This window comes from Pelophylax lessonae (genome assembly GCF_965119305.1).
Source record: "Pelophylax lessonae genome assembly, chromosome: 10".
In the NCBI taxonomy this organism is placed as follows: Eukaryota; Metazoa; Chordata; class Amphibia; order Anura; family Ranidae; genus Pelophylax; species Pelophylax lessonae.
Genome location: NC_138777.1, coordinates 232662191 through 232681944, shown reverse-complemented (window position 1 = coordinate 232681944; position 19754 = coordinate 232662191). Strand labels below are relative to the sequence as shown.

The window sequence follows — 19754 nt, the reverse complement described above, 5'->3', positions numbered from 1 at the left end:
AATCAGTACAGCTTCACAAGGAATGTACACAAAAGCCAAACCTTTTAAATGTTCTCGGCTGTTGTGATACTGTTTTCCCCGTTTGCTGCCTCATTTACAAGAATAATTGGGGGGAAAAAAAATAAAATTCATTTAAAAGTGCTTAAGAGATAAGCGGCTTTGATGCAGCAGATCACGAAGGTCTCTGTTCTCTTAGAGAAAATAAGCAAGGCAAGCGCCTTGGTCAATGTGAACCATAGAAAAGTTTATGAAATGTTCCTTGTTCGTAGCTTATTAAGAAGTCCCCCAAAAAGGGGGAGCTTGCGTCAACCATGCTCCGTCACATCTGCCCTTCTGCTCAACCGTTGCCTTCCAAAGTGCTTCTTCAGCCATTAACGATTCACGGGCAAGCAAGTCAAATTTTGAAGCACTGACTTCTGGGAATTCAATCTGAACAGTCCAGTGCTTTAGGCGTTGGCAGAGGGTGACTTGGGAAAGTGCAGGATTCCAATGAGTCAGCCCGTTTTGGCTTTATCAGTGTTGAGTAAAGTGGAAAAGACCAACTTCTGGATCTTGGGGTCTACAGAACCAACCTCACTGTGATATTTCTGAGACATTTAGTGTTGGGAATACTGCTGTCCCAGACTGTGGCAAAGGGACCTTAAATCCAGGCTTGGTAGTGATATGTGGAAATTATCCTTTCAGACGAGTTACTGCTGTCACCAGCCTACAAGCTCGAGATGTTCCTTCAGAGAATCCACCAGAGGATACAAGTCAAGAAATACTGTATCATGAACCCTTTAGTGGATTTTGCATGGAAACATGGTTTAAGCCCAGTCAAAGTAGACCTCCCAGCTCAGGTTGTGAATAAAACCAAGCTGTGGTTGGGGTCTAAACCTTGTCTAACAACCAGAATAAAGGAATTAGTCTTGAGTGGAATTTTTATTTTTGCTGTTTGTATCCAAAGCCAAACTTTTTTTATTTTTAGGTATGGTTAAGAGTGGGGAAGAGTTCAAACCTCTTGCTGCTTTTGATTGATGTCCATGTCCCCACTGGGAAAAACTGGATTTTTGTAAGAACTTACCGTAAAATCCTTTTCTGTGAAGTCCATTGACAGACGCAGATCCTGTGCTTCTTCACTATTGGGTTATGCGCCACCTACAGGAGTAGACTAGGCAGTGAAAAGTTTTCACTTGACACGCCTATAGGGGCTGTCCCTCACAACATTACCCCAGACACTCTGTGCTCTCATATCAGTTTCATAGCAAACAGTGAAAAGAAGACACAACCATCCCCAAAATAGAAGGGTGGGTGCTGCGTCTGTCAATGGACTTCAGAGAAAAGGATTTAATGTTAAGTTCTTACAAAAATCCAGTTTTCTCTATCGTCCATTGACAGATCCTATGCTTCTTCACTATTGGGACGTCCCAAAGCAGTATAGGCATGAGGGGTGGGAAGAATACAGCCAAAACTGTTAACATATTTCCTCAATATAAAAACTGAGACCGAAGTCCCAGCAGGAAACCTAGGTCCTACTCCTTCACCAGGCAGCAAGAAACTGATATGAGAGCACAGTGTATCTGGGGTTATGTTGTGAGGGACAGCCCCTATAGGCATGTCGAGTGAAAACTTTTCACTGCTTAGTCTACTCCTGTAGATGGCGCATAACGCAATAGTGAAGAAGCATAAGATCTGCGTCTGTCAATGGACGATAGAGAAATTTACACTCTCTTTTTGTCTTGGTGATCATAGCCAATGGGAATGGAAGGTAAGGGCAGATTGAGAAACTGGAGTTCAAACAAGGAAAAAAAAAAAGACTACTCCATAGGGATGGGTAGCCAAAAAAACAGTTGGCAACCAGCTACCCTATGTTGGTGATGCTGCTGAGTGTACAGACGAAAGTGCTCCATCTAGAATGCAAACAAGAAAAGAAGACCACAGCGCAAACACTCCATAGTGTAGTAAATGTTAAAAGCATATAAATTTATCAAACAATAAAATTCCACTCACAAATGTGACTGATAACAGGTGGGTAGTGCGGCAACCTTAAATCTGAAGCCTCTCCAGCCTCAATCATAGGCAAAGAACAGCATTAAAGTCAAGCACTAATACTGCTGTGGGTTCCCCTGGGTGGCATCCAAAACTAGGAAGAGTGGCCAAGGACACAAGGAAATCCCCCATCTGACGTCACACCTCCAATATGCACAGTCTGGAACATGTTTTGAGGCATTAACAACTCTTCAACAGAGGAGGTGCATATCTGAGGATGTCAAACAAGGGAGTTCCTTGTGTCCATGGCCACTATTCCTGGTTTCAAATGCCACCAAGGGGACCCTACAGTAGTATCAGTGCTTGGCTTTATTGCTGTACTAAGCCTGTGGCCAAGGTTGGAGAGACTTATCATTTGAGGTTACCAGCTATGATGTTTAAACAGAGTCCACACTACCTGCCTGTTATCAGTCACCTTATAAGTGCAATTTTATTGTTGATAAATGTATATACTTTTAATATTTACTACACTATGGAGTGTTTGTGCTGTGGTCTTCTTTCCATGTTTGTATTCTAGATGGAGAGACCTCTCCTGCACACGCAGCAGCATCACCAACATGTCTACAGGACAGGAAGTTAAGGTCAATCTCTCAAACGGGACACATAGAAAATGGCTGGCAAAAAGCTTTAAAGTGCATTTTCACTAGGGGTGAACAAAAATGAAAATTCATGACCGAGACCGAAAATTCAGGATGCACTTGGCCGAAAACCGAAACAGAGTTTTTTTTTTTTTTAATATCTTTTTATATATAATTGTATTTTATTTGCTTTTTTTTTTTCTAATATCATGAATTTAAAAGAAATTTATTTTTGACCAAAATGAAAATTCAGGACCGAAACCAAAAATTCAGGATGCACTTGGCCGAAAACCAAAACAGTTTTTTTTCTTTAAATATCTTTTTATATAAAATTATATTTTATTTGCTTTTTTTTTTTTTTCTAATATGAATTGAAAGGAATTTATTTTTGGCCAAAATAAATATATTCAGGACCGAAACCGAAAATTCAGTATGCACTTGGCCGAAAACCGAAACAGAGTTTTTTTTTTTTTAATATCTTTTTATATATAATTGTATTTTATTTGCTTTTTTTTTTTCTAATATCATGAATTTAAAAGAAATTTATTTTTGACCAAAATGAAAATTCAGGACCGAAACCAAAAATTCAGGATGCACTTGGCCGAAAACCAAAACAGTTTTTTTTCTTTAAATATCTTTTTATATAAAATTATATTTTATTTGCTTTTTTTTTTTTTTCTAATATGAATTGAAAGGAATTTATTTTTGGCCAAAATAAATATATTCAGGACCGAAACCGAAAATTCAGTATGCACTTGGCCGAAAACCGAAACAGAGTTTTTTTTTTTTAATATCTCTTTATATATAAATTGTATTTTATTTGCTTTTTTTCTAATATCATGAATTTAAAAGAAATGTATTTTTGACCAAAATGAAAATTCAGGACCGAAACTGGAAATTCAGGATGCACTTGGCCGAGGGACGGAAGCACAGTGGGGGGGGCAGGGGAGCACAGAGGGGGGGGGGGGGGGCAGGGGAGCACACAGGGGCCCAGAGACAGCAGAACACAGGTGAACTAGATAGGAGGAGTGGCAGGGGCAAAATAAAGAGGAACCAATCTCCTCCATTTCCCTCCTGCAGCTACAGGAGGAAAAAGGAGGACAGTGATTTCTCTACATGCTGCCTCCGCCACACCTCCTGTCCAGATGTAGAGTAGACCTGCACAGGCCCCCTGGATTATGGGGCCCGGTTGCAATTGCAACCCCTGTAGTTACACCCCCTGGGGAACATGTAACTAATATAAAGTAGGTGTAATCCCAATTTGGCTTCAAAAGTGGAAATACCCTTTAACCATACCCTACTCTATTCAAAATAAATTAAACTTTGGCTTCAGATATAAACCAGATGCTAGGGAGCAGCTTTTGGAGATAGCAATTCAAAAAAAAAAAATACATGTTCTTTGAGTCTGAGTGTGCTTTCTATAAGCACCAATATAACGCATTTGTTCTAAAAGGAACAATATGTTCAAGTGTGTTTCTGGACGAGGATAAAAATAGAATTCAGAAGACCTTTTTTTTTTTCTTGTCCAACGATGGCCCCCCTCCCCCCCGCTTTAGGAACCATCTTCCTATAATATGCCAGTGAAGGCAAAGGTCTTCAGGACGATTCCCAAGGACCAAGCCATGGTTGAGGGCGTCATCGCTTCACCCAGGGACCGAGCCATGGTTGAGGGCGTCATCGCTTCAGCAGATCCATTTCGTTCAAAATATAAATATTTGGATTTGATTCACATTTGTTCATTGGCTCAACAACCAGGAATTTAAAACGTGTTAATAAATTAAATGCACAAAAAAAAAGCTAAACAAAACATTTGGTGTTAAAAAAAGGGAGGGAGGATTTGAGAGGTATGCTGTGATTGGCAGATCCCTCAACCATGTAGAGGCTAAATAAGCGTTTTCATCGTTTCACAGAAAAAAAAAAAGTTGCACCTTTTTTTAGCAAAAGGTTCAGTAGTAAGAAGGTTTTTTTTTTCTTTGTTCAAACTGGCAATATTTAGGTTGTAAAATGTGCAATTTGTGGGATGGCGCAGACCATTGATCCTGGGGGGTTTCGGAGATCCATGAGGTCACAAGGCAGTGTCGAACTCCTCGGGGATGTGGATTCTCTCTTCTGCTGCCGACTCCAGATCGTTCAGCTGCTCCCTCACCTCGTTTTCCAAGTGTGGAGGAACCACAAACTGGTCCTCAGGGTCCAGCTGGGAAGGAGCAGAGAAATAGCCAGTTTTTCTCTTTGGAGCTTCAGAAGCGACCTCGATTAGGTTGAGCATTTCTTCCAGCGGCACCACAGAGCCATTGGAGTGCTTCTTCTTATATAAACTCAGCCCAGACATGGAGGAAGGCAGTTCATCCTTCTCTTGGCTTGGGTTGTGGTTTATGGTGTTCTGTTGTAGAATCTGCATTGAAATTCCACAAGCGTCCTCCTCTAGACTCTGGAAAGTGCCAATACCTGAAGGTTCTGGGGAATGTTGCCTGCTGCAGTGAATGTCCACCTCCACCTCCAGCCGGCTGCCCATGATGAGGCCCTCAGCCTGCAGCTCATCGTCGCTGTCCAAACCATTTTCCGACTGGTTGCTGGAGAAGGTAGCGCAAGACGGCTGCCGCTGAAAAGTGCTGGCTGAGGGAACGGGGTGCAAGCTGCACCTGCGCTCGGGACGCAGGATGAGACCTCCTTCTAGGCTGACTATAGCGTGCTCATCTGAAGCCGTAGATCCAACTTCACTACTCACCTCCGACACGGACATTTCGCTGCTGAATTCAGAGGCGATGCCACTGCTGGAGGATGGAGTAACTGAGTCGGGAGACTCTTTTGTCATCACTGCGGAAGCCAAACCGGATGGATTAGGTAACGTCAGTGTGTGCATCTCACAAGTGCAGGTGTCCTCTCCAATAGTGAGACACACCACCAAAGCGGCTACATTGTCCTGGCAGCCATAGCTTTGCGCCAAAGTACAGAGCTTCTTAGCAGCGGCCAGCGGATCGGGAAGGTGGCGGATGGTTTGAACGGCCTCTGTTGCCGGTACGTACTCCCACAGTGCTTTGCTCCCCAGGATTAACATCTCATCCTGCACGGTCAGTGGCAGCGTGGTGATATGAGGGTCTGGGAGCACCCACGGATGTAGATAGGTGCAGCCCAGCAGACGGGTACAGCAGGTGACACCATTTACCTTGTTATCCTGCAAGACAAAGACCAGTTAAAGAATGGATTAGCTGAGAGAGAAATAATGGTCTGTTGCCCGTAACAACCAAATTCCTAAACCGATGTCTTAAGAGCATGAAAGGAAGGATATGTGTCATGGACTTACAATAGTGTTTGGCAGCTTACCTGTCCCATCATGTCTGTATTAGAGGCCATACTTCACTTCTGGTTCCTTTTTATCATCTCTCCTTCCTGTTCCTGCCCCACCCCAGGTCATCACAGGAAGTCTATATTAACCAGTGCACTGCAGGTCTGCTTTGCTGTTCAACAGTGCTTGTTAGTTGTTTCCTGTCTGCCGTGTGCTTGATCTACCTTTCTGTGTACCGACTTTGGCTTGTCTCAGACTATTCCCGTTTGCCTGTTACCCTGACCTTTGGCCTGTCCCTTGGTTACCTTTGTCTGCCTGTTACCCCGACCTCGGCTTACCCATCACCATTCCGTGTGTACTGAGTGGCTGCTTCCCTTCTCTCCCAATGGAGCGTGACCCGGGGGACCCCAGGGGCCGCGACCTGGGCCCAGCTGCAGCCAAGTCCATCCTCAACACTAGAGGCTCTGGTGAACACCTGCTGGGTCTTAGACTCCGCGCCCTGGGGAATCTTGGGCTCACGTTCCGGTCCATCCGCAGCAGTCTGCTATCGGGTTCACTACCTTGCGATGCACCCCTGCCTCCTACAGGGTGCAGTTGTCACCTGGCCACAGGTGACCTGACAATATGTTTACAAAGTATAAATCTCAAGATTCTGTACTTCTAGGAATTCGGCTCCATTGTAAAAAGTGAAGGCACACAATGAGTTGCATGACACCTCTAGCGCTTGGCTCTATTATTTATATCTGACAGTTCTGTAGTACACTCGGAAGACGGCTATTGCTCTAGTTCCGGGACAGTGATGCTGATCTTTCTGAGCTCTGCATCTTGAACAGAAGAGTTGCTGCAGTTCCTATGCCCACCCCTCCCCTCCTGCCCATTCACAGAAGCCTTTGTATTATGTGAAAAAATTTGCAAAATACAAAGGCTTCTCTGAATGGGCAGCAGAAGGGAGAGGTATATCTGCTCTATGTGCCTTTCCCCTCTCTCACAGTCTCCTGAGTGCAATTCCCAGCAGAGCAATAAACTTGTTAGATATAAATAATAGAGATAAGCCCAGGAGATATCATGCAGCTCCTTGGATTTAAGATAGGCCATAGACAGCGCAATTTTCTTTCAAGCAACCACGATTCCCCCATTAACACAGACAGTGTGGACAGGGGAAACCCTCCCGCCGAGCAATTGTCCGCTGGGGGAAGACAATGATTATCGCTAGCGGCTATAGCAGCCGCTAGCGATAATTGTCGGTGTATAAAACAGGATGGTTGTACCCAAGGTGATCGATTAAATTAGCCTGCCCATACATGGTTCGAATCTCGGCCAGGTCCTGCTGAACTATGGCCGGCCTAACTCAAAGTGCGCCTTCACTTTTTAAAAGTGGCTGAATTCCTGGAATTCAGCTTTATATATAGAAAACTAGTGAGCCTCAAACTTCATGGACATCCTGCCTGCGCTGCACTGAAATCCCAAGCAATTCTGTTTTCCCTAAGTTCTCCCCAGTTGGACTACAGAACAACCCCCCACCCCCCAAAACCACCACCTTATCACAGTATATGAAGATGAGGAGGGGGGGGAGTTTCTGTGGTCTAGCAAAGAAGAGCTAAGGCAGAGATGACAACACTGCTTGGGATTTCAGTGCAACAGGGGTAATGTTATCAGCTCACTACAGGAAATAAGGAGCTGACTGGATTTCTGGCAAATTTCTGGGTTGTTTTTTTGTTGTGTTTTATTTTGCCCAGACATACAGTTTAACAACTATCGTTGTATAGAACAAGGGTCCCCAAACTTTCTAAGCAAAGGGCCAGAATAGCCCATTATTGGTGTCAGTGGGAGGAATAGTGCCCCATTATTGTTATCAGTGGGAGGAATAGTGCCCCATCATTGGTGTCAGTGGAAGGAATAGTGCCCCATCATTGATGTCAGTGGGAGGAATAGTGTCCCATCATTGGTATCAACGGGAGGAATAGTGTCCCATCATTGGTATCAGTGGGAGGAAAAAATGCCCTATCATTGGTGTCAGTGGGAGGAATAGTGCTCCATCATTGGTGTCAGTGGGAGGAATAGTGCCCTATCATTGGTGTCAGTAGGAGGAATAGTGCCCCATCATTGGTGTCAGTGGGAGGAATAGTGCCTCATCATTGGTGTCCGTGGGGGAAATAGTGCCCTATCATTGGTGTCAGTGGGAGGAATGGTGCCCCATCACTTGTGTCAGTGGAAGGAATAGTGTCCCATCATTGGTATCAGTGGGAGGAATAGTGCCCCATCATTGGTGTCAGTGGGAGGAATAGTGGCCCATGATTGGTGCCAGTGGGAGGAATAGTGGCTCATCATTGGTGTCAGTGGGAGGAATAGTGCCCCATCATTGGTGTCAGTGGGAGGAATAGTGGCCCATCACTGGTGTCAGCGAGAGGAATACTGCCCTAACATTGGTGTCAGTGGGAGGAATAGTGCCCCATCATTGGTGTCAGCAGGAAGAATAGTGGCCCATCATTGGTGTCAGTGTGAGGAACAGTGGCCCATCATTAGTGTCAGTGGGAGGAATAGTGGCTCATGGTTGGTGTCAGTGAGAGGAATAGTGGCCCATCATTGGTGTCAGTGGGAGGAATAGTGGCCCCATTATTGGTGTCAGTGGGAGGAATAGTGGCCCATTATTGGTGTCAGTGGGAGGAATAGTGCCCCATCATTGGTATCAGTGGGAGGAATAGTGCCTCATCATTGGTACCTGTAGGAGGCATGTCACCCCATCATTGGTATCTGTAGGAGGCATGTCACCCCATCATTGGTGTCTGTAGATGGAATGGTGGTGCCTCAAGGGCCAGATAAAGACAAGCAAAGGGCCACATCTGGCCCGCGGGCCACAGTTTGGAGACCAGTGGTGTAGAACAACAAAGCAGAGCCTGCATATAGAATGGGCAAAAATGGATGCCCCTATGTACATACTTTGACAAGTTATACGTAGAATTAGATCTTAAAGTAATAACACATACTGATAACAATACTTACATCAAGCTGATGTCATCTACAGTTATCTAAAACATTTTTTGGAAAACTCTGTACATAGCCTTCTCAGGAACAGGTAAGAAATGATTCTGCATACCTCGGTGAGGATTGCCTTTTGCTCCTTGATCCGTAAAAGTTCCTCCGGACATTGCTCCAGGCTAAAGACTCTGGACAGAGCCCGAGGCTGCCCATTCCGACACAACACGGCCTGACAAGTCCCAACGTTGGCAACGGTCAAGGAGAAGCTGTGATCGGCTGCACCACGTCCAACGTAACACAGAAGGGCAGAAGAGCCCAGTTTCTGGCCTGCGGTTCCCAGCTTTCTGTGGTAAGAAACAGAAATAACCGATTACTGCAATCACTTCCCGAAACATGCTGGAACCCATCAGCCTATTTGAAGATTTAAACTAAAAGTCCAAGGTATGAGCAGGCAGAGGGGGAGAGAGATATGTGTTAGGAGGGGAGATTGAGGGGGGAGAGGATTTGTGCTAGAAGTGTGCTAGGAAGGGTAACTTTGGGGGGATTTGTGCTAGAAAGGGGATTTTGTTTTTCTTTTGGGGTGGGATTGTTAGGAAGGGAGATTTGTGCTAGTATGGATGATTGTGGGGGGGGGGGGGGGGGGATTTGTGCTAGGAAGGGAAATTTGGGGGGGGGGGGGGTTTGTGCTAGGAAGGGAAATTGGAGGGGGGGGGGGATTTGTGCTAGCAAGGGAAATTTGGAGGGGGTGATGTGTGCTAGAAGGGGTGCTTTGTGCTGTGGGGAGGTTTTGTCCTTGTGGGGAAAGGGGGGGGGGGATTTGTGCTAGTAGGGATGATATGAAGTAGTTTGTGCTAGGAGGGGAAATTTGGGGGGGGGGAGGGGGATTTGTGCTGGAGTGGCGGATTTGTGCTTGTGGGGAAAGATTTGTGCTCAAAATGGGTAATTTGAGTGGTAGAGGATTTGTGCTAGGATGGGTGATTTGGAGGGGGGGGGGGGGAGTAATGTGCTAGGAGGGGAGATTTGGGGGGAGGAATGTGTGCTAGGAGGGGAGATTTGGGGGGAGGAATGTGTGCTAGGAGGGGAGATTTGGGGGGAGGAATGTGTGCTAGAAGGGGGGAGATAGGGGGATTTGTGCTGGGCGGAGGATTTATGCTAGGAGGGGAAATTAGGGGGGATTTTTGCTGGAGGGGAGGATTTGTGCTTGTGGGGAAATATGGGGGGAAAGATTTGTGGTCAAAGGGAAAATTTGAGGGGTAGAGGATGTGTGCTAGGATGGGTGAATGGGGAGAGGGGGTGGTGAGAGTGGGGAATATGTGCTAGGAGGGGAGATTTGGGGAGGGAAAGGATTTGAGTTGTGGCTTTTAAAGGAAATCTATGCTTAGGGGGATAGCATGCAGACTAGCGCTTTATTTATTTTTTTTTGGGAAGGGGGGCTTTGGCATCTTCGCCCTGGGTGCTAGATGACCTCGTCCTGGGTGGGGGAGTTTGCTTTAAATAATAAATTAGTGCTAGGTGGGGTAGGGGGTTATTATGTCTGTTCTAGGAGGGGAGAGAGAATCTGTGCAAGGGGATGATGTGGAGGGGGGGGGTGGGGGTTTGGGACGGTGCAAGGGGATGATGTGTGGGGGGGGGGGGCTTGGGACAATGCTAGGAAGGGTACCTGGGGGGGGATTTGTGCTAGTAAGGATTTTTTTTTTGGGGGGGGGGGGGGGATTGTGTTAGGAAGGGGATTTGTACTAGCAGGGATAATTAGGGGGAATTTCTGCTAGGAAGGGAAAATTCGGGAGGGAGGTTGTGCTGGGGGAAGGATTTGTGCTTGTGGGGAAATTGGGGGGCGGGTTGTGTTGAAGGGAAGGATTTGTGCTAGTAGGAAATTTGGGGGAAAGAGTTGTGCTCAAAAGGGAAATTTGAGGGGTACAGGATTTGTCCTAGGATGGGTGAATTGAGGGAAGGGTGTGAGAGTGGGGGGTATGTGCTAGGAGGGGACATTTGGGGAGGGGGGGCAATGATTTGTGGCTTTCAAAGGGAATCTATGCTTAGGGGGTTAGCATGCAGATTAGTGCTTGATTTATTTGGGGAAGGGGGGGGGGGGATTTGGCATCTAGATGACCTTGTCCCGTCACTGGAAGGGGGAGTTTGCTTTGAATATGTGAGCTGTCTTCCAGATTTCCCATCTATGAAGAGATGGCGGCTCACCTGTGTGACACCAGGAATGTGTGGCACATGAACGTTCGGTCGCAGTTTGACTGCTGCAGTTCCTCCAGCAGCACATCTCCCATAGTGCACTGCAGCAGACGTGGCACCTCCTCGTTCTTATCCCCGTCAAACATGCCGTACAGAGCCTCCACGCCATCGGCAAAGTCGCTCACCGCCAGCGAGGAGACGCAGAGCCTGCAGGAAGGACGGACAACGATCAACATTGCCGCAGTCACTAAAAAACAGAATTTCACATCAAAGACGATAACGGTACTCACTTGTTCCGCTGCCCGGACATCTCTGCTAAGCCGTGATTGCAGGAGATGGAGGACGCTGGTAGGTCAGAATTTGGCAAAGGTTTGTTGTCGATTTTCAGGATGGGGATGTGACTATACAGAGAGATCAACAGAATACGAGATTTATAAAAAGTTTTACACTGACTAGGGGGGTATGCCTGTTGGTTTTACGAAAATAAATAAAAGCTGTAAGCACCCCTGTCAGTGGTAAATGGTTTTTCTCAACCATCTAACTGCTACATCCAGCCCCAACCATGGCACCTACACCATGTTGCTAGGGGCTTCTAGCGGCAATACTGATAAAATCTGTGGACAGTGATGTCCTACTACCTGAAGATGTCATGTAGCTGATGGTCCAGCACCAGGTCAACGTTCCCTTTCAGGTCCAGCTCGTGAAGGACAGGGGGCAGGCTCTCCGGGGCCGCAATCTCCACCAGGCTGTTACAGCTCAGGTCAACCAGCTGCAGGAACAAAGAGCAGCAACATCTCATGCCATAGGCCGAGTGAGTGACAATGAGATGACACCATGTACACAAGTCTACAGCTGTAGCACAGCCTGCAGGGGGTAAGAGAGGGGAAGGGAGGGGGAGACATAAAAGGGGATCAGAGCGAGAAATGGACAGCTGGGAGAGGTCATGTAAGGTTGGAGGTGGAGTAAGACCTGGATCAGTGGCAGGTTGAAGATCTCTGGGAAGACGCTGAGGCAGTTGGAGTGGGCGATGAGCGTGTGCAGCCGCTTGCAGTTGGACACCGTGCTGGGGATCGACTTCAGCCGATTACCGCTAAGGTTCAGCTCCTCCAGGAGCTCCAGCTTGTTGAGCTTGCTACAAAAGGACAGATTATGGTTGAGGACACTAGAATCAGAACCAGCATGGCTACAACATTTTCTATACAATTGTCTTCAAAGTAGACCTTCTGACTTATAGTTGTCACCAGTTTATGGGTAGAGCAGAAATATCTGTATGAGGACACCAGTTCCAATGACAATGGTCTGAGGTTTGACTAACATTTATTTTTAAGAAGATGATCTCCACTCCCTTCCTGCCACATTGCTGGAAGTTACGGGAGATATTCCTGATTGGGTCCCATTAAGCAATAAATACTTGGCACAGGTTATAACCCTTCCACATTCCGGAAAACTCTCAAGTTGAAGATTTAAATTTAGACAAAGTAAGTGAATTTAAAGAAGGGCAAATTCTAAATCTGGATTTGCATAATGCATTGTGACTCTTTAAAGAGGCCATTTGAATTACCCCTTCCCCACCTCAACACCAGTGAGTTTATCTATTAAGAACACAATGTGTGGTATGGACTATTGGTATAAGACAGCTTGGTTTCCAAACTGTGGTCCACGTGCCAGATGTGGCACTTTGCTTGCCTTTATCCGGCCCTCGTGGCACTATTCCTCTCACAAATATGAGGCACTATTCATCCATCTGACACCAATGATGGGGCACCATTCCTCCCATTGACACCAAGGATGGAGCACGTTCCTCCCATTGACACCAAGGATGGAGCACGTTCCTCCCATTGACACCAAGGATGGAGCACGTTCCTCCCATTGACACCAAGGATGGGGCACCGTTTCTCCCATTGACACCAAGGATGGGGCACCATTCCTCCCATTGACACCAAGGATGGGGCACCATTCCTCCCATTGACACCAAGGATGGAGCACATTCCTCCCATTGACACCAAGGATGGGGCACTGTTCCTCCCATTGACACCAAGGATGGGGCACTGTTCCTCCCATTGACACCAAGGATGGGGCACTGTTCCTCCCATTGATACCAAGGATGGAGCACATTCCTCCCATTGACACCAAGGATGGGGCACCGTTCCTCCAATTGACACCAAGGATGGGGCACCATTCCTCCCATTGACTCCATGGATGGGGCACCATTCCTCCCATTGACACCAAGGATGGGGCACCATTCCTCCCATTGACACCAAGGATGGGGCACCATTCCTCCCATTGACACCAAGGATGGGGCACCATTCCTCCCATTGACATCAAGGATGGGGCACCATTCCTCACATTGACATCAAGGATGGGGCACAATTCCTCCCATTGACACAAAGAATGGGGCACCATTCATCCCATTGACACCAAGAATGGGGCACCATTCCTCCTATTCCTACTGACCACCAAGCCTGCGGCATTATAAAAATGGATTCTGGGACATTTTTTACTCTTAATGGCCACAGTCCAGCCCCCTAATGTCTGCTGGCACTTTGTTTAGAAAAATTGGATGCCCCTGATATAAGTCCATAATAGAAATACAAGTTCCCATGGTCTCACCTGGCTGGGAAGGTCTCCAGCTGGTTATAGGCCAGATGTAGGACCCTGAGGTTTGTATGGATGGTCAGGAAAGGAACATACTGGTCCGTTAGTTGGTTGTTGGTTAGGTAGAAAGCTTGCAACCTGGTCCCACTCTCCTCTCCACTAAACATCGACGGGAGGCTCTCCAGAATGTTTGCTGATGCGTTCAGAAACCTGAGACTGACAACAGACACTCACGTAAGTGGACACTTGGAAAGTACAACAGATGTAGAGGTACGTACCACAAATGAAAGGTTGAACACGATGTCTTTCAGAAAAATTTCTAGATAGAAGTCTGAATAATATGAGGAAACGCCTGTTCAGTTAACATGAGAGATTTCCCCCTAGTTTGGGGAGATTTGCTCATGCATTCCCGTGTTATCAATGAGGGGTAAGTACTCCAAGGGGACACAGGCAGCAATAAGAACATAGAACCCTTCACAATCCCATCCAAAATAATACAAGCTGTAAGAGTAAAGAGAGCCAGAACATTGTAAAAAGTCCTGCTACGGGAGTACCCAGGAAACCAGAAAATTGTTATCTGTCCTCTTTCTAATATAGTGCTACCCTCGGAGGAGCTGCTGGTAGTTTGGCCCTATTTCCCTCCTCAGAGCTCACACAGCCAGGCACACAGCATTTTTTTATCTTTTCTTCCACTGGCTCAAAAGATCAGTCTAGAGTTTTTTTTTAAAACACTAACTTGGATAGGGATGAAAGCAAGGAATACCCCAGAACTGTAGGACTGCACAACCTGAGGACTGCTTGACTTCTGCCTGTGAAGTACAATATTCTGGCAGTGTTTCACATGCTTTGTGATATGCCTTTAAATGTTATATGTGAATTATTCTTCTGCCCCTGGTTCCTCCTCTCACCTTAGCTCAGTTTATCCTATACAGATAGCTCCACCCCTTTGTTCATTTTTCCCAGTAATGCATCTCAGCCTCATGTCTCATGGAGTGGATCACATTATGATCTTTTGACCTATCCGAAATTCATTGTTCTAAGATCCTCACAGTTTATGGATTAAACTTCACAAGATCTTCAAGGTGTCGTCTGGATCGAGTCACTGTCTGTTAATTCAGCTAAGACTGAGAGTTATCGCTAACTCATCACAACTATAAGTTACAGAGATCACACTTTCAATGCTTAGACTGGTGAGGCAGAACAGGCAGTATTGCACAACTCCTGGCTGTACTGGACTTGCAAAAGAAAAATCCTGCAGAACTTCTTGCACTGATAGTGGCCTGTACTCCCCTTAGGAGATCAAGGCACCCCGCTGTCACTTCTCCTCTGTAAAGGGGGGTCAATTGTCCACTCAGCCACAGGATGATTGGACTTTTTCCCACCAACTTCTTTAGTGCTCAGCTCAGTCTATGGACACAGGTCCAGAGCTGAGACCCCCATTATCTTCTCAAGGGTTTCTCTAGTTTTCTCTGCCCTATGAACAGAGCTCCTGCACAGGGGTCTCCTCCTGTAGAGACAAGAAAGGGTGAGCACCTCTATGTGTAATCGGTAAAATAATTTATTGAAGTCTATAAAGGGGCCACTCACATGTAAGTAGCTAAAATAGGCTCTTCATTCTGGTGGGCATCTGCTTAATATTGTCAGGACACTCACAACATGCTGGGTATCAGCCATACAACCGAGAAGGAACGGCAGCCACTCTCTTCCGAATAGTAGGCTGTCAGAAAGTCAGTGAAGTGCAGAATGGAATGCAGCACCGACCTAGCGTGAGGATGTCACAAGACAGGGAAGGTGCAAGCCGGTTAGCTTGAAAAAGGAGTGCGCATGCCCGGAGGTGGGACTGCGCATGCTCCGAAATACATTGCACTTTCTCATCTGGTGAGGTCATCACGCTACAACAGTGCTGCGTTCCATCCTGCACTCCACAGGCTGATAGCCTGCGACCCAGAAGAGAGTGGCCGGCGTTCCTTCTTGGCTGTGCGGCACCCAGCCTGTTTTGGATGTCACGGCAATACGAAGCAGATGCCCACCAGATCGAAAAGCCTGTTTTAGCTACTTACATATGAGTGGTCCCTTTATAGTTTTTAATAAATTAGTTTACCTATTACACGTAAAGGCACTCTCCCTTTCTTGTCTCTGCATATCATTCTACAGAGCTGACTTCCTCTCTGGATGAGCTTGTCCTAAGTGAATGGACTTCATAACTGGATTTAATAAGGATTTTTAAAGGACTATTTTCCTTTTTTTTTTTTATATTGTTTATGTGTATAGAATATTAGCCTGCGCCTGTTGTTAACATTCCCCATGTGCCTACAGTACTCGTCTCCTCCTGTAGAACTGGACCCAAGAACATTGCCCCCTTGCTGCCAGGTCTCAGACTATTTATGGGCTCTCCCTCCACCTCCTGGGAACACCTCCCTAGGGATTGGTTGGAGTTATAAATATCCAGACTGCCTGTCCTGTTCTCCCTTCCTCTATACTTTCAGAACACTCTAGAAGTCAGGGGGAAATAATAGTACAGCAGCCTGTGAAACACTGAGCAGCCCTAAGCAATCAACCCCCTCTACTGTTTACGGAGGAGCTAACTAAATGTACCTAGCAGTGTACTCTGAACTAGAAGGGTGCTACATTAAAATGACATAGTCCACCAGCATCTGACCAAATCTCAGTGTTTAAAAAGAAGGAAAGTCACACGCGATTGCAAAGTCTGTGGATGCAGATTGGGCAAGGCATTCCCCAGATACTGCCAGGTCAATGTCAGGGATAGGGAGCAGCCAGGTCCCCGTAGAATGCACAGCGCTCAATATCAGTGGCGTCACTAGGGGTGGTATCGCCTGGTATGGTAAACCATTGTGTCACCTCCCTTTACATTACACAGCCACCTGCACCTCTGGCACCTATTTACATTACACAGCCCCCTGGACCTCTGGCACCCTTTACATTACACAGCCCCATGCACCTCTGGTCCCCTTTACATTACACAGCCCTCTGCAGCTATTCCTCCTCTATCATATTACACAACCTTTGCAACTCTGCCCCTTCCTACTTTACTCGGGCACGCATAGTGGGAGACATAGCAGCCCTGAATAGAGGGCGGGAGCTGCTGGAGTTAATATTTCATATTACCAAGCTGGTGATTGGTTGCTAGGATCACCTCCACCAGAGGTGCAGGGTCTCACGCCCTCTTTTAAGCACTGCTGTGTCTCTCGCTGTGTGTACAGAAGTGTTCTTCCTCCTGCTCTCCGCATTGCTGTGTTAGTGACAGCGACGGAGGCAATTCGGCCCTTGGTGTCACCCACTGGCGGGTGTCACCCGGGTGCACTTTGCACCCCCATAGCAACACCACTGCTCAATACTGCCAGCTGTGTCAGAGGTGCTTGAAAATGTAAAGTCAGTTTCCAGCACAGTAGGGTGCAAAGTGGAAAACTAAAGCCAGCCTTACTTACAGGTATGCAATTACCATGTATGAGTATGCAAGTATGCTTATCTGATTAAATAGCATGGGGGGGGTGTAAGGAAAGGGGGGGGGGGTTAGGTAGGGGGATCCCTTTAAAAATGGACTTCCACCAATCTATAATAACTGCTCTTTTTCAATGTCTATGGTCACAGTCCTTCTCCCTGGTTCCAGATATGTCTGCCTCCCACGGACACTTACTTTAAAGCTACTGTAAAGAGGGAGTCTGGAAGGTGTCTCAGCATATTGTGCTGCACATCCAGGGTCTCCAGAGGAATGGACTCCATTGGGCAAGGAAGGCTCTTCAGCTGGTTGTGTCCAAGCATCAGTCTTCGCAGACTAGAAGAGCCCATTATCCTGCCAGGGAAAGAACAAAGTTAACAAAAGACAGATATACAATGAGATCCATAACAAGTTCAAGCCGGCATCTCGGTATAGTCCATAAAATCCAAATCTTTATTGGCTAAATACTAAAACAGTTACATCAGGGAGAATGACAGGCGGCTTTGTTTACATCAGCTGCCTGCCTTTCTCCCTCTCCAGCGGGAGATCGCGAGTGGCCGGCGGACATCGGAGGCGCCGGTCACTTGCACGGGGATGCCCGTGAATGAGCGGGGGCGGGAGCGCTTCCGGCGGCGCGCGCTTGCCCCCTGCAGGCTCCTGGGAGAGCGACATAGTACTACGTCGCATTGCCCAGGAGGGGCTGACTGCCGCAGTAAATATACTGTGGGCGGTCGGCAAGCGGTTAATATTACCTGAGAGGCAGCTCTGCGATCGCGTTCCAGCTAAGATCAAGAGCTTCCAGCTTCTTGGCCTCACATATCCACTCCGGCACCGATGCTAAACAGTTCCTGTAATAGAGACACCATGTTCAAGAATCTCAAGGCTTAAATAAATGCACTGCTTAAAGGGGAATTATCATGAGTTCAAACATATATGTACAGAATCTAACCCACTCCTAAGCAATCTGTAAAGTAAGGATTCCAACACCCAATAATGCTCACCTTAACCTCTTGCCGACCGCCGCAAGTAGATTTACTGTGGCGGTCAGCCCCGGCCAGGCAGAGTGACGTTAATTAACGTCACTAGCCAGGGAGGGTCTGGGGAGCGAGCGCGCGCGGTCACGGTCCCCCACTCGGCGATCGTCGGGGGAGAGGGAGAAAGTCAGGCGGCTTGTGTAAACAAGCCACCTGTCATTCCCCTCAGTGTAAAAACACTGATCAGACGGATCTACACCTCAAGCCACAGCCAATCACAGTAGAAAGCACGCCCCTAGGGACACACATAGCCCCGCCCTTTAAAAAAAAAGTTAACCCCTTCACTGCCAGTGTATTTTTACAGTAACAGTGCATATGTATAGCACTGATTACTGTAGAAATGTCACTGGTAACCCCAAAAGTGTAAAAAATGTCAGTCAAAGGTCCGATCTGTCCGCCGCAATGTCGCAGTACCGCAAAAAAAATTACAGATCGCCGCCATTATGCGTTAAAAAAAAAAACAAAAATGACAAAAATCTTTCCCTTTGTTAGTAAACGCGATAACTTTTGCGCAAACCAATCAAAATACGCTTTTTGCGATTTTTTTTACCAAACATAGGTAGGATAAAACAAATTGGCCGAAAATGTTAAAAAATTTTGATTTTTACATTTTTTTTTTGGGGAATTTCATATAAAAAAATGTGAAAAATATTGTTATTTTTGCAAAATTTACGCTCTTTTTTTGTTTATAGCGCAAAAAGTAAAAAGCGCACAGGTGATCAAATACCACCAAAAGAAAGCTCTGTTTGTGGGAAAAAAAGGACATCAAATTTGTTTAGGTACAGCGTCGCACGACCGCGCAATTGTCCGTTAAAATCACGCAGTGCCGAATTGCAAAATACCCCCTGGTCGTTTAGCAGCCAAATCCTCCGGGGCTTAAGTGGTTAAAGAATAAGTTCATCTTTTGGAACATGCTACACGCTTCACCTGTATTCAACATGTAACTTGTTCCAGTTCCTGCCACCAGCTTAAAGTAGAACTAAAGTATTAGTACTGGATAGTGGAGAGGGATTAGAACCCCTGTTAGTTTTTATCACTGTCTGTGTCCCTGTTAGGGAGATTCACCCTCTCTATTTGTCCTGTTTACTGTTATCAGTGAAAGTAAAAGAAAATCCCAAATTTTGGGTTGTCCCCAGAAAAGTAATAGAGGGGAAATGCAAAAAAGAAAAGGGGGGCAGTGAGACTTTGATTGAGGTGAATGCAGTCTCAAAATAATCCAGTTAAATAATTGGTAACCAAATATAAATTTATTAGTGGCTACATGATGAAGCACAATCACGCAGCACATGTCAATATCAGTGCCCATTCACACTACCGCGACTTGTTAGGCGACTGGTCACCCTGACAAGTTGCGGTCCATGCTGTGCAATGGAACCGTTCAAATAGGAGCGACTCAAGTCGCTCCAACTTAGAAAGTAGTTCCTGTACTACTTCGGGGCGACATCGGAGCGACTTGCATTGACATTCATTATATGAAGTCCGTGCAAGTCGCGCCGAAGTCGCGGTCCATGCAGTGCTACGGGAACCGTTCTAATAGGAGCGACTCAAGTCGCTCCGACTTAGAAAGTAGTTCCTGTACTACTTCGGGACGACATCAGAGCGACTTGCATTGACATTCA

General features: G+C 46.5%; 1 protein-coding gene across 1 annotated transcript in view; it reads right to left on the bottom strand.

Moving 5' to 3' along the window:
* Nucleotides 1–4302: 4302 nt before the first annotated feature.
* Nucleotides 4303–19754, bottom strand: part of PHLPP2 (PH domain and leucine rich repeat protein phosphatase 2) — a 66812-nt gene continuing 51360 nt past the window's right edge. Inside the window, exons 11-19 of the mRNA XM_082270709.1 lie at nucleotides 17854–17949; nucleotides 17300–17455; nucleotides 13660–13860; nucleotides 12019–12181; nucleotides 11688–11818; nucleotides 11340–11450; nucleotides 11062–11256; nucleotides 8984–9209; nucleotides 4303–5778 (exon numbers count right to left, since the gene is read on the bottom strand). Coding sequence (XP_082126835.1) covers nucleotides 4672–5778; nucleotides 8984–9209; nucleotides 11062–11256; nucleotides 11340–11450; nucleotides 11688–11818; nucleotides 12019–12181; nucleotides 13660–13860; nucleotides 17300–17455; nucleotides 17854–17949 — 2386 coding nt within the window. The 3' untranslated portion in view covers nucleotides 4303–4671. The remainder of the gene's footprint in view (nucleotides 5779–8983; nucleotides 9210–11061; nucleotides 11257–11339; nucleotides 11451–11687; nucleotides 11819–12018; nucleotides 12182–13659; nucleotides 13861–17299; nucleotides 17456–17853; nucleotides 17950–19754) is intronic.